The sequence below is a fragment of the Thamnophis elegans genome, chromosome 1 (genome assembly GCF_009769535.1).
Source record: "Thamnophis elegans isolate rThaEle1 chromosome 1, rThaEle1.pri, whole genome shotgun sequence".
In the NCBI taxonomy this organism is placed as follows: Eukaryota; Metazoa; Chordata; class Lepidosauria; order Squamata; family Colubridae; genus Thamnophis; species Thamnophis elegans.
This window is the reverse complement of record NC_045541.1, coordinates 167,751,978-167,778,156: the sequence shown is the minus strand read 5'-3', so window position 1 is coordinate 167,778,156 and position 26,179 is coordinate 167,751,978. Positions and strand designations below refer to the sequence as shown.

The 26,179-nt window shown below is 42.7% G+C and overlaps 2 protein-coding genes across 3 annotated transcripts in view; both read right to left on the bottom strand.

Annotated features, from left to right (window-relative positions):
* PTBP1 (polypyrimidine tract binding protein 1) overlaps positions 1–3,975 on the bottom strand; it is a 37,141-nt gene extending 33,166 nt beyond the window's left edge. Inside the window, exon 1 of one of the 2 annotated variants that reach the window (XM_032238858.1) lies at positions 3,861–3,975. In XM_032238858.1, the coding sequence (XP_032094749.1) occupies positions 3,861–3,868 (8 nt within the window). In that variant the 5' untranslated portion in view covers positions 3,869–3,975. The remainder of the gene's footprint in view (positions 1–3,860) is intronic. The other variant, XM_032238859.1, reaches the window with a different exon arrangement.
* A 20,264-nt stretch (positions 3,976–24,239) lies between these two features.
* MISP (mitotic spindle positioning) overlaps positions 24,240–26,179 on the bottom strand; it is a 28,986-nt gene continuing 27,046 nt past the window's right edge. Inside the window, exon 5 of the mRNA XM_032238856.1 lies at positions 24,240–25,937. Coding sequence (XP_032094747.1) covers positions 25,842–25,937 — 96 coding nt within the window. The 3' untranslated portion in view covers positions 24,240–25,841. The remainder of the gene's footprint in view (positions 25,938–26,179) is intronic.

The following is a 26,179-nucleotide window of genomic DNA, read 5'->3' as shown; positions in this document are numbered from 1 at the left end:
GAAATAAAGTACAGTACTTGTCCAATTATCCACACATAATATCATTCAGTTTTAACTTTTGTCCAGCTTGTCAGTCACCAACAAAAACATTCTACTGTATTTAAAAACCTGACCAGGTTCACAATGAACAGATAAAAGTAACAAATGCCTGATATATGAAAAATGGGATGGATGTAGAGCAGTTTCTGCAATGTGAAGATAACACTAAAATGACAAAACATATGGTATGACATCAAAACAAAAGTTCACTCTTTTATAACTGCATCTCAATATCTTAAGTTGGTAAGTGGATTTTTGCAGTGATCTGCATTTTATCACTTGCCCTCTCTTCTGAAGGTTGATGACATGAGAATGTATTTCTTAAGATACAATTCTGACCACATCCACAAAAAGGAAGGTAAAAGGCTACAACTTCAAGTATTAAAAAATGTAATAATCAAGAAAGGAGGAAATATGATTATTCTATGAAATAGCTTTAAAGACCTTGTTTAAAGATATCAACAGCAAAGAAGATCACAATTTCTAAATATATTTCAAGTCTAGATTTTGAACTCAGTTACCAGTACAGAGTAAATAAAGAACAGAAGCAGAACCAGAGTATTTGCAAGAGTCCTCTGGGATTGGGCGGCCTATAAATCTAATAAATTGAATATCAGAATAGTCTTGATGGATTAGACCAAGGTCCATTTTAGTCCTCCTTTTATTTTACAATGTAGCCAAAGAAATATTCACATTAGGAGATGAGACATATTTCCATCGAATTGTTGTTTCCCTGAAATTTGATTTAGAAGTTGCATCTAAGATAACATGGTAACAAAGTAATATGAAGTATCAAGATTAATATCCCTTGAACAAGCCTGTATAATTTATCTTATCCCCTTTCAACCATTCCAAGGCAATAACAATCATCAGGGTGATAATCATTTATTTCAAATCTTTTTTCAATTAGTTCTAATTTTAGAGAATAAAAAGAAAAACCTCTATGCTATCCATGCTTTTAAAAACCTGGATCATGTTTCCACTAACTTGTTTTTCCTCTTAGCTGTATGCAAGTATTTTTTTTTTCCTTATAGGAAACTTATTCAAATCCATTGATCAATTATTGTAGTTGTGTTCTATGTTTTTCCTGCTTTTTTAACAATATTAAGAACAAAGGAGAACTAAACTTATAAAGACACTACAATGTTGACATTTTATTTCAGATGCCAGTTTATTGTGCTATCTACCATAAACCCAAAGTTTCTTACAGACTTTTTTTTTACACATTTATATGTGATTTTTTTATCAATGCACATTATTTTACCCTCTAAATTTTACCCTTAAATAAATTATCTCTGCCATTTGGTTGAAAATTCACCCAAAAAAGATCCTTACAATAAAAATTGGTTTATATCATCCACATTATTTAGAATTATTTGTGAATTTGGGTTGATAGCTTGCTCTTATATTAAGATAATTTATGAACAAGTTAAAAAGCACCAGTCTCAACAATGATCCCTTTTTGCTTGCCACAATCAACACACACAACAGGCTCCTTTATCTCATGACTACTGTTTACTCAAGAGCTCTTAATGAAGAACTTCATCAAAGACTTTGTGAAAATCCAAGTACAGCATATTGAAAACAAAGTTGTGACATTCAAATACAAATAATGGAACAAAATTTATCCTTATGGAATCTATAATTCTTTTAGAAATGTTTGTTCACCATGTGTTTAGTTATTTTTTTCATTACTAACAGCTTGCTCAGCCTTAGAGCTACCGAACTTATAACTTTCCAGGTGTCCTACAGGCCTCTTTAAAATATTTTGTTATGGGATCAGAAATTTCATACTTGAGTTTTTTTTAAAAATCCAGTATTTGTTCATACAATTTGCTTTTGGTTTTCTGCAGCTGTTACCTGGTGGATAATGATTCATTAGTTATTTATAACTGAGCTTGTCTTAATAGTACAAACTACCGGTATATGTGAACTTGCTTTCCTGCTTTTCTTACTTACAAGAGTTTCATTTTTAAAATGAACTATAAACTTGAAGATTTGCACTGCAGATCTGTCATATTACAAACTATCATTAATTGCTCTTAAGCCTTTTGTCTTAATGAGCAAAATTAAATTCTTTGAATAGGCAACTGCATTGATGGGAAAAGGACACTACTAGGTTTCACTCAGATTAGAAAATATTTGAAACATGACAAATGAAAGCAAGGGAAAAAATGGGTGTCATGGAATTAAAACCAATTAGATGAAAGAACCTACAGAACATCACATCATCAGGAATTGCATTACCACTGAACATTCAGAGGTAACTAGAAAGGCTTATTAAATTTCTCTAACTCTCCATCATTTATCTTCTCCACAACTCTTACTCTTTTAGGCTAAATGGATATCCCAACTAAATCCATCTCAAACCATTCCACCATTTCTTTAAAAAAATTCCCACTCAAACGTATTTTAACTCTTCTTAGATGCCTCCAGCTTTTTCTGGGTCATCGGTCACTATATAAACCGCGTAAAAAAGACTATACCTTTTATTTTCTTTAGTGCACGTGTTTAAGTCTCTTCCCCTCTCCGAAATTATTTTGTCTTTTTAAGACGCAGAGAAGCAAGAGTGGGATTAGGGCGAGGCAGAAAAGAAAAGCCCTTTAGGCTAATTAATATCCGGGCGACGGAAGGAGGCCAAATGTGGAAAGGGGGCGTGGCCAGAAACGAACACGAGGCAGCCAAACCCAGCAGGAACTACCTTGAGTTATTTTTTTTTTTAAAAAATGGAGAAGCGAGGAAAAGGGGCGAGGACGCCGGGGCGCGTTCATATCCGGAATGTTGAGCAAGACACGCATTAGGGGACTTTTGAGTAAAAAACGCAGGAGATGGGAGCAAAAATATTAAAAAAATATTTATCAATCGTTTACAAGATAATAGGTATAAGAATAAACGTGAGTATGAATGAAATGGGTAACAATAAATGGGGACAGTAGGACAGGCATGCCGGTGCGCTTATGCACGCGTCTTACAGATCTCTTAGGAAGGGGGGTAAGATTAAAGTTATGGGGGGTTTGAGGATGTAACAACAGAGTCAGGCAGTGCATTCCAGGCATTGACCACTCTGTTGCTGAAGTCATATTCTCTGCAATCTTGGATTGGAGCGGTTCACCTTTAGTTTGTTATCTGTTGTTTGCTCTTGTATTATTACCGTTACTCCAACCCGGCGCATCCCACGTCGAAAACTACACGAGTTTCCTCCCCAACCGAGCACATTCCTGAATTATAGAGCAACCGGAGTGGGGAGGAGGGGAGACCAGGTTGGGGAGAAAACCACGAACCATGTGCCGGAAATGGTAGGCGGAAAAGGGCTGCAGCAAGACAAGAACTCGAGGCGCAGAATATGGGGCAGCCGGATTTAGGGGACGCGCGCGGGAAGAGGGGCGCGGGGGGTTGGAGGATTTGTAGAAAGTCCAGGGAGCGTGCGCGCGCAGCCCGCGCGAGAGAAAAAAAGGTGGGGGGAAAAAACGATGGCGGCGCATAACTTTAAGGGGGGGGAGGAGGGCAAATTCCGGTAGAGGGAAGAGACGGGGAGGGGGACTATCCTGGGGCGGCTGTACGCGAATCCCCCGGGTCTCTTCAATTCTCTTCCCAGAACTTGGCCAAACTTTTTGCCATGGTGCGAGTGGCCTAGTTTCCGCCTCCCCTGCACGCCCTACACTCGCGTCCGGCGATTTCTCTCACGCCGGACGGAGAGCGGCCGCTCCCTCGCCTCAGTTTATGCGACACGGGCAGGCGAGCCGTGAGCCCTTCGGGAAACAATATCACCTCACAAGTTACGCCGTCCCCCCCCCCCCCTCGTTATCCTCGTTATCGCTTACCCGTCCATGGCACACGAAGGCAACCCGAAGGGAAGCGACTGCAGGCGCTGGAGTAGCAGGAGCGGATCCAACGGCTACGTGTTATATAGACTCACAAAATGGCGGCTCGGAAAGGGCCCGCCCTCGACTCCTTCCCGACGCTGAACACTGATTGGCTGCTTGGCCTGTCGCTTGGACGGGGCAGGCAACGGAACCTCGCCGTTTCGGCCCAGCGCGAGCCGACTGGGATTTCTCATTGGTGGAAACTAAGCGACGGAGGCGAAGTTGGACTCCGGCTCCCGGCTGGATTGTCCGCCGTGCGATTCACGGGGCCCTCTTGAGCTCTGGCGATGAAGACGGGGAGCGGCCATCTTAAAAGAGGTGGGGAGGATTGGGGATTTTTTTTTTTTTTGTTCCCTCCGCTGTTTGAACCCGGCCTGTCCCGGCCGCCATTGTGGCTACGGGCAAATGAATCCAGAGGGCGACTTGCTCTCGAGACGGCCATAGTTGGGTAGTTGGAAAGCCAGGGGTTGAAGCCGTGGCGGCTCTTTTGAAAGATGGCAAAACCATCGTCTGCCGGGGAAATCTGTTGAAAGACTTTAAAAAGTTGCCCGGGCAAGTTGAGAACAGAAAGACGGCGGTTGTAGCAGAGTTTGCTAGACCGGTTGATTGTTTTTGGAGCTCGTTTTTTTTGCTCTTTGGTAAGAATTTATAGCGCATCTACACTACACTAATATATTTGAAACCAACACGTGTCTTGTCTTCATTGTACTCCATTCTTTGGCGCTCAGCCTTCCTCATGGTCCAACTTTCACAGCCATACATTGCAACTGGGAAAACTATATAGCCTTGACTATACGCACTTTTGTTGGCAGAGTGGTGGTCCATAGGGAAGCCCAAATTAAGAGACTGTGCAGACCCAGAAAGAATAGGGAGGAGGTTCAGGATAGCCATATCTCAGGATATGTAGGTAAGTAAGGTAAGAAAGTTGTAGCATTAGTTTAGCAATTTTCTGTCCCATAAGTGTAGGCCATTGGACTCAGTTAGATTTCACTGGGTGGTCTTTGAGCCTGGAATGACAGTCTGCACTTGACTTTGAGCACAGTGGAGCCAATTTACCTGTTTCTTAGTTGACCCTCCAGAGCAAATTCTGAGGTGAGGATATTGAACTGTTGCTGCTGGACAGGGTGTTTTGAGTCTGTGGGAACCAACTGCCATGTCTTGCCTCCAGAGAAGGGATGGGTCCTGCTGCCCCCACCAAAGATTATTTTTCTCTTGTTCATCACCATAAAAAAGAAATAAAGGAATAAGTATCAGGATGAAAAAGTGCCAAGTTTCTGGTAATTACTGTGCTCCACTTATTGCCCAGATGGATGAATGAAACAGAAAATAACATTAGAAATGGGCTACCCGACCTAAGCTGCAAACATCCAGATGACCAGTAAGTGACAACAAAAATACATAAAACAATGTTACTCTGCCATCCTGTTCAGCTGAAACATTGCAGTTGTTAGAATACTTTGTAGGAAGCTACCACCCAGCCCTTTCCCAGAAAAATGAAATATCCTAGTGTGGGAAGTTATCATCCAGTCCTCTCCCAGAAAAATGAAATATCCTAGGAAATATTGAAAAGGCAGAATATTTCTCTGGATGTGAAAAGAAAGAAACATGTTTTAAAAGACAGAATAGTTGCCTGTAGCTTCCTGCCCATCCCCACTGTTAATGGGCCAGGCTAGTCTACTTTACATAATAAAGACTTCTCCACTGCAGCCCCAGGGGGGATGGGAGTAAAGGCATGATGATGTTGGAACTTTACTCAGCTGAGCACATGGCATCTGAGAAGTCATCCATACCTGGATTCAAAACACAGCCTAGAGAGTAGCCCCTGCATGACCCCATGGGAGTCTGACAACCAATCAGAATACATTTCTTACACAGGAACAGGAAACAGAGAGGTGGGACTGAACAGGTTATAAAAAGCCTAGCAAGTTCCTCCTTCACCCCTTCCCTTCTTCTCCACCAACATTGAACTATGTGATCACCTTTTCTGTTCAGGGATCAAGCCATGTGGCCCTGTCCAACAATAAACCATCTTTCCAAGCAGCCTCCATGTCTCCAGTGTCTTTTTCCCCACTTGGAGCCGAACCCAGAAGGACATTTCTTTCAACACTAGGAAATATTGAAAAGGCAGAATATTTCTCTGGATGTGAAAAGGAAGAAACATGTTTTAAAAGACAGAATAGCTGTCCTGTAGCTTCCTGCCCATCCCCACTTTGTCAATGGGCCATTAAGAAGGCCAAACTAGTCCCTTTACATAATAAAGAGTTCTGCACTCCAGCTCCAGGGGGATGGGATTAAGGCATGATAATATTGGCCCTTTACCCAATTCACCACATGGCATCTGAGAACTCAACCAAACCTGGATTCAAAACGCAGCCTAGAGAGTTGCCTCTGCATGGACCCATGGGAGTCTCACAACCAATCAGAATACAAGATCAAAGGCCAGAGAGGGCATAAAACCAGGGACTCAGCATCTCAATCGCCCCTTCTCTTTTCTCCACCAACATTGAAGCATGTGATCATCTTTTCTGTTCAGAACTCAAGCCATATGGTCCTGTCCACCAATAAACCATCCTTCCAAGCAGCCTCCATGTCTCCAGTGTCTTTTTCCCCACTTGGAGCCGAACCCAGAAGGACATTTCTTTCATCAACTTCAAAGAGGTTCTCTTCACCTTTGCTCTTATCAGGTAAGAATTTTCACAAAAATGGCGTGATTGGATCAAAACCGTCAAGGGCCAGCCATCATGTAAGACACAATACTTTAGCCAGTAGACCAGAAAGGGTAAAGAAAAGAATCAACCCCTTGCCCAGGACTTTCCTAACTCACCAGTAGTTCAAGTGCCTCATTCTAAGTGTTATTCAGAACAAGGTCTTGGGACACCTCTCTGGATCAGGTGCCTTCTGGGTCTGCTTTCTTCAAGATATCAGAATAGTTGAGCAGCCATTTTTGTGGCTCTTTGGGACAAGTGATCCCCAGATCAAGGCACTATGGGGGCCACCCATTCTGGAGAAGCCCTAGCATTAAACAAAATGGGCAAACATCAAAAGGAATTCTTGCCAGGTCCTTTTGTTGTCATTGAGCCCTACAGTACAAGTTAAAATTTCCCATGGAATGCTTGAAATAAGGTTTATTCTCAGGAAAATGTAGATAAGGTAGCAGTGCAGTGTTGTTTAACCTTAAATAGGGTAAAAAAATACAAGAGAATGAAGTCTATAGTTCAGTTTTCTGCACCTTCATTTCAGCTGAATTGTCCTGTCTCCAGTTTGCCAGATGTCAATAAATTGTGTGTAGGAGCAAAATAACACATGCTATTATATTACTTCATAATATTGAGTTTCATTGAGGAGCGATTTCATTTCACTGCCAGTCTAACTCCCACCACTTGGGATAAAATTAAATAGCTTTTCCTCCTTAACTAGTAAATGTTTGATCGGGATACTCTCTGCACAGTACCTAAAGCAGTATTTCTCTGCTTCAGCAATTTTAATACATGTACTTCAGCTTCCAGAATGTCCTAGTCCGTGCATAAGCTGGAGAAGTTTGGGAGCTGAGGTCCACACGTTGTTTAGGTTGAGAAACACTGACCAAAACTCTAAATTTATACAAGAAATCTAGATCCTGCTGTTAACGTGAATTGTGCAAAACTATTTTGCTGAAAATGGAAGAACAATTCCAGGAAATCTGTGAATAGGGGATGAAATAAACAATTGTTCCTTTGGTCCCTCTGCTTCCCATTGCTTAGTATTCAGACAGAGATTTTTTATAAAATATGGAGGTTCTGTTTAACAAATAAATACTGAAAACTCTGCCTGTTCCATTCATTTATCTGGTCCTAAGGTGTTAAAGGTGCTAAGCAATTAATACAACCACATATTGTGTCAACTAATTCCATAAGCAGCAAACTGCTCATTAATTTTACTGTGTAACCCTACAATCTAGAAGGAGAAATATTTAATTTTTATTTCGGTTTAATGGACTTAAAAGCGGTTCCATTTGCAAACGTTTATATGGCATGTGTTCCACTGTTCCTAAATTAGGTTAAAATATAAAAATATAATATCGAAATATGTTAGCAAAACCTATAACAAACACTACTGGGAACATAATCAATTTAGCAGACAAATTCTGCTGTCCACGGCAAAAATATCACAACATTCTACTCCCAATGCCTGCTGGAAAACCACATTTTAATTCCTTTCCTGAAAGTCAACACAGCAGGATTTTTCTGGAGAAATCTGGCTCCATAAGGGGACTCTGCAACTGAGTTGGATGTGATCCTTGAAGATGGCCTTCCCCGAGTGAAGGAAGATGTAGGGAGATGTATGCATGGATGTATAGATTTGTTTCATTAAATTTATTGTGGCTGGGTATTCTAGTAGCCTCTGGGCAGCTTACAAAATCCAAACACACAATTAAAAGAGTTTTAAAAAATTGAAACTAGAACATAACAGCCTGGACTATAAACAACAATAACAATAAAAGCATAACAGGATCCCTTTTAATATATAATATGTTAATCCCAGGCCTAGGAGCAAAAGCTAACATTTTGATCATCTGTATCTTGGGAGTTTGTCCCAGAGGGCAGCAGCAGCAGCAACAGCAGAGAAGGTATGCTTCTTGAGTCCCATAAGATAGCATCCTTTAATTGAGCAGATCTGGAGCATAACCATTCTGTCTGAATGAACCCGGCAGGAAGAATCAAGGGGAGATGGGGGGGGGGGGTTTCCTAAGATAACCAGGCCCTATACCATGAAGAGGAGTCTTATATAACAATCAGCACCTGGAAGCCAGATAGCAGCCTCAACATGACCAATGGGTGTAGCAAGAAGTGACTCTTACTGCTTGCGCTGCTGGATTATGAACCAGCTGTAGTGTCTGAATGATAGCAATGATATGTAGAACGTATTGCAATCAATAATCTAGAAAGATCTAATTAGACAGGCAGGTAGTACCGGTATTGAGAACAGTAAATTTACAGGTGACAATTCAGTCCACTGAATTTTAACCAAAAAGAAATTGGTAACCAGTGTCTCTCTCGAAGTAGTGTTATATGGAAAAAAGGAGAGGAATAGAAAATGGATATTAAAATACTTTAAGAAAAGTTGCTAGATTGCACTGTGAGGAAAGGCATCTTTGTCCTAGTTCACAGATTACGACAAGCTTTTTTTTAAAAAAATTGCTTGGCCCTTGTGTGTTTTGTGAATTCAGCAATTGCAAATTGTAAACAAAGGGAGATTACTTTAATCAGTAATCTCCAAACAATTCAGATAATCGTATCTAAAATTAATGAGATCTATGAATACAGTTACTGGCAGTATGATTTCCTAGCCCTTATCTATCTTTTCTTATTATGTGTGTGGTTATTTAAAGTGAAACTCTAACTAAATAGATAAATCTAAGCAAAATTCCCATGTGGATATAAAACATTTTTTCTCTTTGACATTCCTAACCTTGCTTTTGTAAATGGGGAAATTTATCCCATTACCCTCTCCATGCATTTTCAGCACTTTCTTGCTTTCTGTATTCCTTTAGAATCTTTTGATTACTCATTTCCTTGTATTAACCATAAGAAACACCAGTCATTTCCTGCCTACCATACTAAGGCATTTTGTTGAAACCACAAAGCCTGGATATCCGAAAGGCCTGTCCGTCCGGGTATATGTTTAAGGTCCGATTTGGTCAGCTTCCCTTGTACAGAACTGAATTTTAGATGTCAAATTCCAGCAACTGCCTCCTTACAAAAGAACACAGAGCAATCTTTGCAAAGGAGGCATTTCACCCTCACCAATGGTTAATTCTCCAGTCACAAGCAGTTGACCTGTGATCTTAAGCATACTTCCACTAAAAGCTTCATTCGGTTCAGTGGGACTTACTTCTGGGTTAAGGTTATTGTGTGAGCACTGCCTAAATGTGATTAAAATTTCATGTAATTACTCTTTAGTCATTACTTCCACATTGCAACTCTCCCACCTTCCTACAAAATAAATATGAAGGGCAGCTTGTCCTTTCTTCCCCAAAATGAATAAAAACTTCCCCTCAACCTAAAAGCGTTGTTCCACTCCCCCCCCCCCTTAAAATATTTCAAGGTTACTCAATTCTTGCTGCTTTACTATTGAGTCTGTTGGAGAAGAGAGGAATGATAAGCTGGGTAATGGTATCCAAGAGAGGCTTGGGTATTGCAGCTTCTTAGGCTATGAGATCTACTGCTAAATAATTCAATTTCTAGATTATTTATTCATGCAGGATAGCTCAGATGCCCTCCTTTTCTTTCATCCCTTCTGCATGTCATGGAAAGTTCCTGACAGAATATTATAAATGGGTCCAAAAGCTGCTACTGTAAGAACACAGTAAAAGCCCCCCCCCTTTTTTTTGCTGTCCCATTTTCCAGAGATGAATGTCGTTTTATTTGCAAATGTAGAACGATTAAAAAGTCAAAAACCTAAAACCGGCAAAACAGTTTGTCATTGAGTTGGTTACCAGTGTGCTGGTAATTTTTAAATGGATTGCATCAATACATTAAACGAGATTAAGTGAAGGATAAGGAAATAATACTGAAGGATAAGGAAATAATACCACGATTGCATTTATTGCTATCAGCGAGAGAGCTAAGAAACCTGAAAAATCTATATGTTGTGTTCCATTTCTGATTAAACTCTTACTGTTTTCTGTGAAAACCTGTCATTTAATTAGCCAGCATTTCAACACTACTGTATACCATTAACAGTTTTGCCGCGGGGTGGGGTGGGGAGCAATTGGAAATCTAACAACTTTCAGGAGATTTCTGAATGTTTGTTTTGAATTTTTTTTCTTCAAATTTCAGTTGAGATTCAAGATTCAAGATTTAATGAATTTGTATGCCGCCCAATCCCGAAGGACTGTGGGCGGCTTACATAAAACAATTTAAAAATACTAAAAAATTTAAAATACAAGACAAAGATGCCTACGAAGGATCAGATGATGGAATGTATGTACAGATGAGGCCCTGGGGATCAGAGCAGTGGTGGGTTCCTACCGGTTTGGATCGGTTCAGACGAACCAGTAGTGGTTTGGCGGCCTGGGTCGCTGGAACTGGCAGCGGCCCAGGCCTGCCAGGGCCCCCAAAACGGTTTTCCGGATGACACCATAGGTGGCGCCATTTTGTTTTTTTGTTTCTGTGCATGCACAGAACAATTTTTATTGCATTGCGCATGCGTGTGCAGTGTGCATGCGTCACTCCCACGAGCAAACCAGCAGTAGTGACTGCTGGAACTCACCCCTGGGTCATATGTCGGAGATAGGACCCAGGTATGGATGGAATGGACATGAGAGTGAGGAATATGAATTCTGATAAAAGATTTTCTCTTGTCTTCATTTCTTCATTTCATTGCCTTGATAATTAAGAGTTTTGCTCCTTCCTGTCCTCTCTCTCTGCAGAAGGAGCTGGGGGTCGCAGGGAAGTGGGGGGGAGGGTTGCTGGCTCAGACAAAGACTTAAAACTATGTTTACATTTCTCTGCAGAAGGAGGGGGGTCACGGTGGAATGCGGGTGCTGCCTTGAGACAAAACTGATTGTTCTTTTATTCTGCTCTGCAATAGGACAGGGGTGGGGGGGCTGACCAGTCATAGCAAAACAGAAGTTAGCACCTTATGTGATAGAAAACCACTAGCCAGGATATTAGGCAAAAGAATAGCTCGTTTATAAGAAAAAAAAACCAAAACCACATAACCGGCGTGTGAAGTTTAGGGGACTGAAATCCAAATAACCAATCAATATTATCTGCTGTGCATGCATTATTAGGGGAAGGGCAAAGGGTTGAATGCAACCACTCCTTGACTATAAAAATTGCTGTAAGATTCTAATGTGGGGCCCTTGGTTAGTTTTCGAACCAGGATCCTTACATCTTGGTACCAAAATAAAAATATAATTCTGTACCACACCTTGTGACTTATCGGCTTCAACACCAAGCAAGAGCCCAGTTTTGGGGACAATACAATTTTTTTCCAATTTGGCATGTTGATGTCTTGCAAAGTTTTATCTCTACCAGATTTGTTCATTAGTTTTTACATTTTGAACATCTTAACATATATTAATGCTTTCATTGCTTTATATTTTTATTACAGTACATAGCATTTGACCTGCGATCTTAATGATTTTTAACACTGTGTTTCTTTTGCAGATGCATACCCTGACAGCCAATCCAGAAACGTTTCGAATAAACAATAAAACGTATCCCAACAGCATAAATAGAACTTGAGGAAGAATTGATTTCCAATTTCTTGTGGGAGAAGTGAAGAGTATCTGCCTTCCTCTGCTATACAGCTGTTTTAGAATTGATCAATTAAAAATATAGACATGGGAGCAGGCTAGATTCTTCATGACGGGGAAATCAGACGGCCTTTATTAATCATGTCATCCCTTATTTATGAGGTATTCAAAACATCTTGCTTCAAAATATTAAGATGCTGCACATTATTTTATTTGTACACAGAGAGAGAGATCTCCTGACTTTGTTCCATTAGATCAGGGGTGTCAAACTGGATTTCTTCGAGGACTGGATCAACCTTGTAGTTCTCCATGGGCTGGCCGGGTTGCGGGGGAGGGAATGGATGCCTCCTGCAGCACCCTGCCAGCCAAAACAGGGCACGGTGCCCCATTTTCAGCCTGGATGGTCTCCTGCAGCTCTCTGCTGTCCAAAGGGCAGCAGCCCCTCATGCCCCATTTTGGCTGCCAGAGGCACCGCGGACCAGTCCTTTGCTATTTCTAGGGCCCACAGGCCTTGAGTCTGACACCCCTGCATTAGATCAAGCCCATGTTTACAGCATTCCTTTGTCCTATTTCCCCTAACAGCAGCCACCTGGTGGGATAAGTTTGGCAGTGAGAGATTATTGAGTTTTGTGGACTTAATTCCTATAGTTTCACCAGCTGCATCCTATGAAATGGTGAACTTGCCTTGTGAACTGCCTAGGATGTATGGATACTATACATTATGTATTCACCAGCTTACATGCCTGGGATGTCCTTCTTCCCATGGGAAAAAGGGCTGGTGACTTACACGTCGTAATATTTTAACAAAGCATTTGCTAAGTCAGGAATCTAGGGCTAGGATTCTCCAGGGTTTGTGGCCAAATAAACAAAGGTGGGTGGAATTCATATCTTCAGGCAGCTGTCCAAATGCCAGCATTCATATATGTATATCACAGAATGAATTATGCATAGCATTGATGCCAATGGGTAGGAGCTCTTTTGTTTTTTATTTCCCAGTTCTGTTTGACTGATGCAGCACCACCGTGGCAAACCAGTTTAGCAGTTTGATTGCAATATTGCTGCTGTCAAGAAAACCCCCTTCTCTCTCTCTCTCTCTCTCTCTCTCTCCCCCTTCCCTCCCTCCCTCCCTCCCTCTCTCTCTCCACCAGTACGGACATTTGCATGCATATATACATATATTTTCATTCTGAAGAAGGTCTGTGTGATTAGTAAGGGTTGACACCAGGTGGATGGCATATAATCACATCCATGCATCCCAGGATTTATGTGTGTGTTTTATTTCTCTCTCTCTCTCTCTCTCTCTCTCTCTCTCTCTCTCACACACACACACACACACACACACACACGCATACACACAAAGACAGACAGACAGACAGACAGACAGACAAAGAAGACTAGAAGAAGGTGATTTCTGGAAAACCAAAACCTGTAGGTAGACCTTGCTAAGAAAGGCTGAACATGATAAATAGGGACAAAAAGTGTTATTTTGCCACATTTTAAAGAAAAATTCCCTATTAACTTTTCAGGGAGAGAGAGGGAAGTTCAGAAACAGTTTTCTTCCTCTCTGGCACAAACCTTTTTTCTTGTGCCCTCCTAAAACCAGTTTTGCCCCTTACTCTGGCCTCCACTTTAGTAAATGGGTCATCCCCTGCAGCTGCATGCTTTTCATTCCACGCTATCAAGGATGAATCTATATTGAGACAAATACCGTAGCCCCATTCCTTTGCAGATTCCCCCCAAATGTTTTCTGCACTGGACTCTTTTGAAGTCTGATACATACAAATTGGTTTTGCTTTCTTGCATTCTTCCACCCTTCCCCTTTTATGTTGGTGTAATGCAGTCTTACTAGCTGTGACACTTTAGCATTTTCCAGAATTTCTGTAATCTTATCCAATATTGGAAATTATAATTGACATTCAGACATCTGGAGGGCCACAGGTCATTTTCCCATCTCACCACACTCCCAAAATTAGAGCCTTGAGGCCAGAGATAGCTGTATTGTGATTCTGATTGTTGTTGTGTCCTGCATTGTTTTGCCTGTTGTGTTTTAACAATTGCTTTAAAAGATTTAAAGACAGTGTTGTTTAAATTCTCCTGGTTAGGAAGTGACTTCTTTTGCATTTTTCAGTGATGAATGTCCTGTTGTAATATGTAAGAATCTCTCTGACACTGTACATAGGTTTTGCTAGGAAAATGTCCAACAGAAATTCTACTCAAGGACATTTATCCAAGAAATTTAAAATAGATGTTCAAGAACCCTGAGAACAGTTGAGAAGTAGAAACCTTTCTGAGACATTGCAAGACAGATTTGGAGATGCTATTCTGTACTCTGGTTGAAACATTAAATAATAGAAGTAGATGAAAAACTGTTTGCACAAGAGATCTGATTCAACCCCAAGGAAAAGCCTTTCCATAAAACAACTCTGTTATTACCCAGGGACACCAACAAATTAATTTCTGTTTCAGATCCAGATCCTCTCTTAGCTTTCGTCTTCTAGACTGGAAGAAATATTTCTTCTTGAAAGCTTCATAGGGTGCGGCTTTGCAACATAAACCCATAGACTCTGAAGTAAACAATGAAATTCGAATATACACCAAAACTCCAGGCAGAATACAATTCAGTGGTGGGTTTCCATTTTTTTTAACTATCAGTTTGTGTGTGCTTGTGCACACTTGTGTGCGATGCTTCTATGCAGAAGCGTCCAGGTGGGTGGGCGGAGCCTCCCGCCACTGCTACTACCCGTTCGCCACATCCGGGCCGAACCGGGAGCAACCCACATCTAGCACAATTGTATTATTTTCTGTTGTACAGCTTTTCTAACTTCAGGCTACAAGCCACAGGTGGTATTCAGCAGGTTCTGACCAGCTCTGGAGAACTGGTAGCAGAAATTTTGAGTAGTTCGGAGAACCGGTAAATACCACTTCTGACTGGCTCCATCCCCATCTATTCTCTGCCTCCAGAGTCCCAGCTGATCGGGAGGGAATGGAGATTTTGCAGTAACCTTCCCCTGGAATGGGGTGGGAATGGGGATTTTACAGTATCCTTTCCCTGCCACGCTCACCAAGCTGTGCCACACCCACCAAGCCACGCCCACAGAACCAGCAGTAAAAAAAAAAAGAATCCCACCACTGTTATAAACATAATGGGCAGATTTTCATTGATAGATGACTTGCAAAATTTTCCAGTATTGTACTAGGGAATTAATGAAGAGGTCAGTGGGGATATTGGAAAAAAAGGAGGGAGGGAGAGGGGAAGGAAGGAAGGAAGGAAGGAAGGTTGGTTCCAAATGAGATTCACTGATGAAAAGTAAGGACAAAAAGCCATTTTAAGGATGGCAAAGTATTGGACAAAGCTGTCCAGAGTCACTCTGGATGGTGAGGAGGGCAACATATAAATTTAATAAACAAAGCAGATGTCGCTCTCAAAATGACTGGGAAAAGGCTGTGATGAAGTCAACATTTGTATGAGAAGTGTAGGCATGCTATAAGAGCAACCAGCCAATTGGATACAGTAGCTATCTGAGTCCAGGCCTTGGAGAATTGCAAGTTCAAAATTAAGTTCATACATAATTTCTTTCTCTTTCCACTGCTGGGCATGTGGAGAGCTTTGCCTCACATCTGGCTCATGGCCCATTACGCATCTCCACAATGAGGGTTGCCAAGGGACTAACGTTCCTATTCACTGTTTTAGTCTAGTTTCACTCAGACACCCCCAAACCTGGAGCAGCTCCAAATTCTCCACTACCAGTTGGTGCCTTGCCCTACTTTCCTTATTTTCCATTACCTGCTGCCCATAGCCCTTTTTAAAAAATTCCACTCCTCCCTGAGCCAGCCGCAGATCCCTTACTCTGTTTAAATGTTTTATTCTGTTTTTTCCTCTTGCCCTCTGTGAAGTACCACCCTTTAAATTGCAGCCTTGGTATATTCTGCTGCTCAACCCTGCCCAAATCCCTCCCTAAACGCTATTTTCGTGCTCCTGCACACACTTGAAGTCTCTTGGATATTTAATCTGAAATGCTCTGCAACCCCTTTCAAGAATCCTGCCTGCTGTGCCTGCCACTTTTCACAGTGTTCCTCACAAAAGCAGTGTTGCAATGTCACACTGCAAGCTCCCCCTCCTCTTTGGGCAGGGGTCAGCAACCCGCGGCTCTGGAGCCACATGTGGCTCTTTCATTCCTCTGTTGTGGCTCCCTGTTGCCGGTCGGTGCCACAATTTTGAGAGGACCTTCCAGTTTGGGGGTGGGGTGGGGGGAAGCACAGACAGCCATGAGGAGACTCTATGGCAAGGAGCGGGTTTTCCAGTCGGCTTCACAATAGGGCTTTCACTTAGGACAGGTAGAGGAAAAAGGACACCACACTAGGAGGAAACTCTACGGTGGGGGAACCGGACTTCTGGTCAGCTCCAGAATTGAATGGGGGCTTCCCGTTAGGATCTCTATGGCTCCCAGTGTTTTCTTTTTTGTGGGAAATGGGTCCAAATGGCTCTTTGAGTGTTTAAAGTTGCTGACGCTTGCCTTTGGGCATGTATGTGACATTTGGGTCCAAATGGCTCTTTGAGTGTTTAAAGTTGCTGACGCCTGCCTTTGGGCATGTATGTGACAGCATGATACATATAGAACAGGGCCAAGATTTGAATAGCACTTTCTCTGGTCTCTCCAGAAGTCGTATTCAGCAGGTTCTGACCAGTTCTGGAGAACCAGTAGCATAAATTTGGAGTAGTTCAGAGAACCGGTAAATGCCACTTCTGACTGGCCCCACCACAGTGGTGAAATCTAATTTTTTTCCCTACCGGTTTTGTGGGTGTGGCTTAGTGGGGTGGGGGTCATGTGACTGGGTGGACATGCCTATGTAGTCATGTGACGGGGGAGGTCAAAAGACAGAAACTTATTTTAACAATATCCTGCTGGAGCAGGGGGTTGGACTAGATGACTTCCAGGTCCCTTCTAGCCCTGGATTGCTGTGCTCTTTCAAGGTATCCTCTGAAGCTGCATCTAGTGCCAGGTTTGTGGTCTTCCTCCCTCTCCCTTTCCCCTCCCTCCCTCTCTCTTTTTCTTTTGCAGCAGCCCCACACCACCACTTTTTTCTCCTTTGCCTTCTGTGCATCCACATGTTAGGCACCGGACCCAGCTGTTCCTCCTCTTCCTCATCAGCCACCTCCAGACCTGGGGGCTGTTGACTCTCCATCTGAGGACTGACGGATGGCGAAGGCTCCACCTCTGACAACTCCATTCCCTCTCCCCCCTCGGAGCTCTCAGATTGCCTTGATGCTGACTCTGACTCCCACGCCTCCTCCTCTTCCTCTGATTCAGCTGATGGAGGGGCCCGTGGCAGTTATAATGTTATCCAGTTCTACTCCTCAACAGCCCCATAAATATTAGAAGACTGTTATCATGTCACCCCTAGTCCTTCTCTTCCTTAGGCTAGAAACACCCAGTCCTTGCAACCATTCTCTGTGTGCTTTAGCCTCTAGAGCAGTGGTGGCTAAACTTTTTGGCATGGAGGGCCAAAACAGGAGCGCACATGTTAGTGAGTGCTGGAGCACCAAAACCTGGAAGAGAGCAGCTGGTCCAGCATGCATGCGCTCGCGGCCAGCTGCTCTCTTCCGGGTTTCGGCACACGCATGGGTGCCAGCCAGCTGGTCTTTTGGCCTGCATGCAACAGAATCTGGAAGAGTGTGGTTGTCCGTGCAGGCGTGCACCCTGTCGCTAGTTGCACCTCTGCATTCCGTCATGCGCATGCACGAATATTGGTGCGTATGCATGCGATGGATCCCAGAAGTACACCTGGCGATGTGCCCACAGAGAGGGCTCAGTGTGGCAACTCTGACACATGTGCCAAAGGTTTTCCATCACGGCTCTAGATCCTTAATCATCTTTGTTGCTCTTCTCTGTTTCTCTTTGATGGAGTGGTTGGTAAGCATGACAGACTCCCCAAATTTAAAATAACTCTTTATCTTTAAATGGAAAGCAAAGCTGCTACAGGGGGAGTTTCTGAATCTGTTTTAGAGCAAATTGGACTGTTCTGATCAAAAGCAGCAACGTTGCCTCTGCAGAGATATCTGCTGAGAGGATTCTGGCAGCCTGGTGAGTCTCCTGCCTCTTTAATCCTGTGAGCTAGGCTCCAGTGGAGATGAACTAAACAGCAGGATCAGAATAGTATTATTATTATAATAAATAAACGGAAGCTACCAAATACTTTTAAAACCTGGAAAGGTTTTAAAGAGAGGCTAGACTAATATTTCTATTAAATATGGGATCCGCCAGGGTGTGGCATAAGGGGCTGCAGAGACCAAGGGATTACCTGGTCCAGCATTCTGCCCCCTTAGAGACCCTCCCGCTGTATCCCCCAAGCTAATAAGCAAGAAATAGGGGCAATACAATCCTTCTGTCCAGGTCCCCTTTCACTGGTATTGAAACACAGGAGACGTCATTTTTGGAATTACTAGTCAGTCTTTCCCTTTATGGATCGGCCATAAAAAATGCCACTTCCTAAAATATGTCAGAGCACAGATTATCTAGGAGCTTGAAGGTATCATCAGCATGGTGGAATTGTGCTTGATCTCATTTAACTAGGTGATAATAGAATAGGAATAGAATTCTTGTTAGTTTGATCCAATCACACTTGTTAGCCAAGTGTGATTGGACACACAACTAACAATACTAAGACTTGTGTAATCCGCTGTGTGAATTCAGCCATCTGTGGTTTATTATTCATTTTTATTCTGATTTCATTATTATTTCTTTTATTTAAATTTGTTTATATTTATTTATTCATTCATTCATTCATTCATCTATCTATCATCTATCTATCTATCATCTATCTATCTATCTATCTATCATCTATCTATCTATCTATCTATCTCTATCTATCTATCTATCTATCTATCTATCTATCTATCTATCTAATTTATTATATTTCATGTTTCTAGACCGTCCATCTCCATCTCCCCTTTATTCTTTTATAAATAACTCAAAGTGGTAAACATATCTAAAACTCTTTTCTCCTCCTATTTTCCCTATTACAAGGGGAGGGCAGGTTGGGCTTCCATAATTATGGAAGCCATCGAACTAGAGAAACACCTCCACAACATGAATAAACGTGACGATACCTCCCGCCTACCAAACATTTGGAAACCAGCTCTAGTCAAAAAATGAACTCCATCCACCACCAGGCAGGCAGGCAGGCAGGCAGGCAGGCAGGCAGACAGACAGGCAGACAGACAGACCATGTTGGAAGAAATACTCATCTAATTCAGTTCCAAACTGGGAGAAAGACAATGGAAACATGGAGGCTGATTGGAAAGATGGTCTAATGATGAACAGAGCCATCAGTGTTTATGGTTCTGGTGCATCTGACTGACTGGTTTAATAGTACATGGATTTTTATAAGCTTCAGAGATGCTGCTAGTGGGGTTGTGCAATGTCTGAAATGTCTTTAGGAGATTGTGCAATATAGTGAGCTCTGTGTCTTCTGCTAAATGGTAGTGGGTTAATCCTATTATGTCCTGATGGTTTATGTCCTGTTCTTAATCCCATCACTAATGAAGCTGGAGGTCTTTTGTTTTTTAGATAGGGTGGCCCAATCTTTCTTAATGGGCACAAATGATCTGCTGGGGGGAGGGCTACTAAGAAAGACTGAGTCTGCTTCCTGCCTCTAAAAAAACACGTTTCTCCATTTCTCATTTAGGAAAATATATTGTTCTGCCGTTTTAATATTTCTCAAAATATTTCATTCCTTGGAGGGGGGCGGGAGAGGCTTCCCACAGTAGATAGATGATAGATAGATAGATGGATGATAGATGATTGATAGATGATAGATGATGATTGATAGATGATAATGATAGATAGATGATAGATGATAGATGTTAGATAGATGATAGTTAGATGATTGATAGATGATAGAAAGATAGATGATAGATGATTGAAATGATAGATGATGATAGATAGATGATAATGATAGAGATAGATAGATAGATAGATAGATAGATAGCTGATAGATAGCTGATGATAGATGATGATAGATGATTGATAGATGAGATATAGATAGAAGATAGTTAGATGATTGATAGATGAGATATAATGATAGATGATAGATAGCTGATAGATAGATGATGATAAATGATTGATAGATGAGATATAGATAGAAGATAGTTAGATGATTGATAGATGATATATAATGATAGATAGATGATAGATGATAGATAGATAGATAGATAGATAGATAGCTGATAGATAGATGATTAGATGATTGATAGATGAGATATAGATAGAAGATAGTTAGATGATTGATAGATGATATATAATGATAGATAGATGATAGATAGATGATAGATAGATCGATTGATTGATCGATCGATCGATCGATCGATAGATAGATAGATAGATGATAGATAGATATGCGAAGCCCACTAAAAGTGGTCTTTTCAGCCATGGTCCTTTAAGTGACAGATGCTGACCCTTGGTGAGAGGAAACACATGATTTGTTCAGGAGAGGAATCAGGAAGTTGGATCTGCTCCTAATAAAGTGGGAACATTTGGGAACCATCAGTGAAAGGAAAAAATAAAATGAGTGTCATGTTCCTCTTGTCCACTTTGGCTTTCCTCCATTGTTTGCTTAGTTCAGGAAAGAACAAAGACAAAGTTGTCTGGTATTTTTGCCTTTTGTCCGCCCCCCCCCCCCCCCCCCCCGCTCTCCCAAAGTTATCTACACCAACAAGCTGATCCAGCCAAACATATGATTTTTCTGGTTTTAGGAAAGGATAGTATCCAAAGCTGTTGTGTTTGGGGCAAAGGTCACCTTCTGTCTGATTTTTCACACTCTGTAAGTTGGAATGAGAAAGTGCAACCACACAGGAGAGGAAGTGACCCATGTGGATTGGCTATGCCCCCCCCCCCCGCCCAAGCTCAGCCTTCCCAAAAAGAAGAGAAACATTATGCATACCAAAAGTATCTGCAATGGGAGGACCAGGAAGGGGGCTCCCTTTGCTGGTTGCTGCTGGGCTTCCCTTTAATCTATATGCTTGCAAACAGACAAGTTTCAAGGACGCTGAAAGGACACTGGAAATGTAGTGGAAATAACAAGCACTGGGTTCAAATTCCTGTTTAATTGTAATCCACACTAGCTGCTGTTGAACTGTTCTTCAGATGACACACACACAAACACACGGCTTCAGGATTTATTTATTTATGAAACTAGCTAGATACCCGTGTGTCACGATGAAACTATGCGATTGGGCAATGCAGGAGAAATCAGGTTCACTCCTGTTCAATCCGTTGGCTCAGTGGTGATTGGTGATTGAGACTCATAAGGGAATGCCTCTCCCACCGTCTTGAGTTCGGATGCAGTTCCGTAGGCGGAAGGTGGAATATACATTTTGGTGTGGTGCTGACATTTAGTACTGTAAGGAGCCCCAGAAGACAACAACATAATCATTCTCCCAGCAGACAAAGGCAACACCACAGTGGTGATGAACACGTCTGACTATCAAGCCAAACTATCCAACATACTCCAAGACCCCACTTACAAACCTCTAAACACAGATTCCACCACCTACTTGGAAAAGAACCACCAAATCCAAAATAAAAGCCTCTCCCATCAGTGAAGAGATCCAGCAAAGAATCATCCCCAGAGAGAAATCATCCAGATGCCCCAAGCTCTATATAGCAATAGCAATAGCAGTAGACTTATATACCGCTTCATAGGGCTTTCAGCCCTCTCTAAGCGGTTTACAGAGAGTCAGCATATTGCCCCCAACAATCTGGGTCCTCATTTTACCCACCTCGGAAGGATGGAAGGCTGAGTCAACCCTGAGCCGGTGAGATTTGAACCGCTGAACTGCTGATCTAGCAGTAGCCTGCAGTGCTGCATTTAACCACTGCGCCACCTCTATGGCCTCCCCAAGATACACAAAGAAGGAACACCACTCAGACCCATAGTCAGCTCCATAGGCTCACCTCTACAGAATCTTGCCAAATTCCTCACCAAAGAAGAAGACGTTTACAAGGCACCAAGCAGTTAAAAGTGACGGCAGGAACTTCGTACTTTTAGATTTGCAAGATTGCCGTCCGCCTCCCAAGTAAAGCAGACAGGAGACATAGACTAGATCCATGTTGAATCTATGGCACACATGCCAGAGGTGGCATACAGAGCCCTCTCTGCTGGCATGCCCACCATCGCCCCAGGTCAGATCTCTGTGGCGTTTATTTCGTGATCTTCCCTTTCCCTGCCAATGACGAAACAGAAGCTCACGAAAGAAAAGGACCTTATCTCTTGCCGCTCTGCCAGTGTTGGGATGCCCCGCCTCCCACCAGCCAGCTGGTCTTCGGATCTCTACTGCGCATGCGCACATGTCTACGCATGTGTGCATTCACACAAGTCCGCATGTTCGCTCACGCATGCACCCACACCTTTAAGTTTGGGCGTGCATGCACAAACAGTTTGGGCACTCGGTGTCTAAAAGGTTTGCCATCACTGGACTAGATGGACCAATTCTTGTTTTATTGTAAGGCTTACATTAACAGAACGTTGCAATCTGAAAGTACAGACTTTTCACTGTCACTTTTAACTGTTTGATCCATCCTAAGTTTCTTTCTCTGACTATTAGGCCACCGGGGGCTCCTGCCTCTCTTGTCTGATGGTTTCCGAGGCAGCACCTCCTTCCCAAAGGTCATGCACACATTCCATCACACACCAGGCCACATTGAAGTGAACTTTCCCTTTCCCCCCTGTAGTTCTCTTATGAAACCTAATCAAGGGTTCCTTGGAAATTGTTTGAAACATCCTTAAACTTTAAACTTTAATAGGATTTGTATGCCGCCCACTCCCTAGGGACTCTGGGCGGCTCACAACAAGCATTTAAAATATTTAAAAATACGATATTAAAATCAATACAACATCCATTCCATCAAGTGGGGCTGGAAATTAATCAATAGCCCCAGGCCTGCCGGAACAGCCAGGTCTTGGTCGCTTTACGGAAGGCCGGGAGAGTGGTGAGGGTCCGGATCTCAGCAGGTAGCTCGTTCCACAAGGCCGGTGCAGCTACAGAGAAGGCCCTCCCTCGGGGAGCCACCAGCCAGCATTGTCCGGTCGACGGCACCTGGAGGAGGCCCAACCTGTGTGATTTAATTGGTCGTTGGGAGGTAAATGGCAGGAGGCGATCTCTCAGGTAGCCAGGTTCAATACCATGTAGGGGTTTAAAAGTAACGACTAGCACCTTGAAGCGGGTCCGGAGACCAATGGGAAGCCAGTGCAGCTCGCGGAGGATAGGTGTAACATGGGTGTACCTAGGTACACCCATTATCGCTCGCACGGCTGCATTCTGGACCAGCTGTAGTCTTCGGGCACTCTTCAGGGGCAGCCCCATGTAGAGTGCGTTACAGTAATCCATTCTTGAGGTGACGAGGGTGTGGGTGACCATTCGAAGTGCCTCCCGGTCCAGATAGGGCCGCAACTGGTGCACCAGGCGAACCTGGGCAAAGGCCCCCCTGGTCACAGCCGACAAATGGTGTTCTAACGCCAGCTGTGGATCCAGGAGGACACCCAGATTGCGGGCCCTCTCCGAGGGGTGAATAATTTCACCCCCCAGTCTAAGAGGTGGAATGTCAGGACCATCTTTGGGAGGCAGTATCAATAGCCACTCGGTCTTGTCTGGATTGAGTGCAAGCTTGTTCGCTCCCATCCAGACCCTGACAGCCTCCAGGCACTGGCACATTACTGCAACTGCTTCACTGAGTTGGCACGGGGTGGACAGATACAATTGTGTATCGTCCGCATATTGATGATATTTAATCCCGTGCCGGCGTATGATCTCACCCAGCGGCTTCATGTACATATTGAACAGGAAGGGGGACAGGACCGAACCCTGCGGCACCCCATATTTGAGGGGCCTAGGGGTCGATCTCTGTCCCCCAACCAACACCGACTGCGACCTGTCCGAGAGGTAGGAGGAGAAAGCATCAGATAGCATGTTTTGCCATGAGTATATTCCTCTCACATATTTTGTTTACTTTTCCTCCATGTTCCAACAACTTCTCTTGATCCTTTAGCCCCCCCCCCCCCAACATCTACTGAAGAAACAATAACACTAAGGATGGTGGAAAGCTGTAGCAGGCTGATATTTTATTTTGGTTGGGGGGAAAAGGGCATGTGCTAGTAGAGAGGAGTTAAGGTTAAGAGTTCAGCCTCCAAGATACTTAATTTAGTTGGCATTTTTTAAAGGGGGATCACTAATTCAGTGATTTATAATTTGTTTTCGAGGAAAGACCATCTAAGATTTCAGGGTGAAATCTTAGCTGGGTGTACTCGGACTCTGTAAACTGAACAAGGATGGTCATTTTGGTGAATAAATCCAAGAAAAGAAGAAAGAAAATGTAGTTGATCCCACAAAAGTACACAGATAGTTTTTCTTATGTTTATCCACTTGGGAGAATGTTACGTTCCTCCTGGATGAACAACTTAATGCTAGGTTAAATCTGTTTAACCTAAGTCTCTCAATTTTGTTGACTTCCTTTTTGCTACAATCCCATTTTCTCCACATTAACATTTTGTTTATGAGGCAAGAAAAGAGATGGAAGAAGCCATGGGAAAAGGATAACAAATGGGGGGTGGGGGGAATGCCCTGGACTTCTCATAAAACCATAATGGAGACAAAATTATTGCATAAGTAGGCAAAGTCATCTTTGTTTATAATCCTTCTAACTTTTCAGTCTTTTTTCTTAAGACAGAAAATCTGTTGACAGAATGGGAAGAGCTGCAGAATGTCTTTAGACAGAAAAGGTTAGGCACTCTCTATTGGGAAGCACTATAATAATATACAAAATGCAGGAGGTCCATGGCTATATTTTTCCTTGCAAAGAAACAAGGATTCTCTTTGAAACTTTCAGCTGCGGCTGCTAATGCACACAGCTTCGTACAATCCTGTCTTCATGTTACCTGCTTAATCCATTTTTGGAGAGTTGCACAATACACTGAACCATAAATTAAGAGGGCATAATTGGTAAAGCAGAACAAAGTTAATTTGACACATGCTTGCCTGCCTGTAAACTAATCTTCCTTAACTTGTACTTTCTAAATGCATTGGTATATTCTTTCCAACTGGGAATTTTAGTGCTCTCAATAAATCAAGACACAATATGCCCAGAAACATAAACACAGAGATGCAACCTAATTGCCCAATGTCCAACTATTGAAATATTCCTAAGAAGTTAAAATTTAAGAGGTGAGGAAGTCCATGCATCAGAAGCTGAGCAATTCATTTCAATGTTGGTTGATTGGTTTCTTCTTGCCACCTTTTTTATTTTCCACCAGTCAGTGCTTCACTGAAAAGTACAGAGATTAAAATATTGCTTGGCAGTCATATTCTCTGATTTTACAAAGCTTTTCTCTGGGTTTCAGGCGACCTGAGTCTTCAGGCAGGTGCCAAATCCGGTAGCAGGCTTGAGGCAGAAATGGGTACTCCAGAAACTGTTGGCAAAATCAGATCATACCGTGCCATGGGCAACTTCTTAGAATTGAAAACACAGTTCTGTGATTGAATGTAGGTCATTCAGAAAGATTGGATCGCTGAATTAAATTAAAAGAGAAGGGGAGTTTTCAACGTGTCAAATGCAGAAGAAAGCTCCGCTGGCATCCTGCCCGTAGTTGTTTTGGCGGATCTGATTCCTTGCTTGAACGGCATAACACAACGGGGGATGGTTTCATCAGTCACTGTCATCGTCTATGTTCCGGATCTGCCCCGTTTCCCAAAGTTGAGCCAGGGCGCCCCTCCGGCAGATCGGCTTGACGGATTCCACAACCTGTGATAAAGCAAAGCCTCCATCAGATAGGAAGAAGATATGCGCGCACACACACACACACACACAAACACACACACACATACCATATTTTTCAGAATATAACCTTTTTTCCCCAAAAAAGAGGATGAAAATCTGGATGTGTCTTATTCACTGAATACAGCATTTTTGACCTCCCAAAACCCCACCCCCTTCAGAAAAATGGACGTGCAGAGGGTTTGAGAGCCTGGGGAAGGTGAAAACAC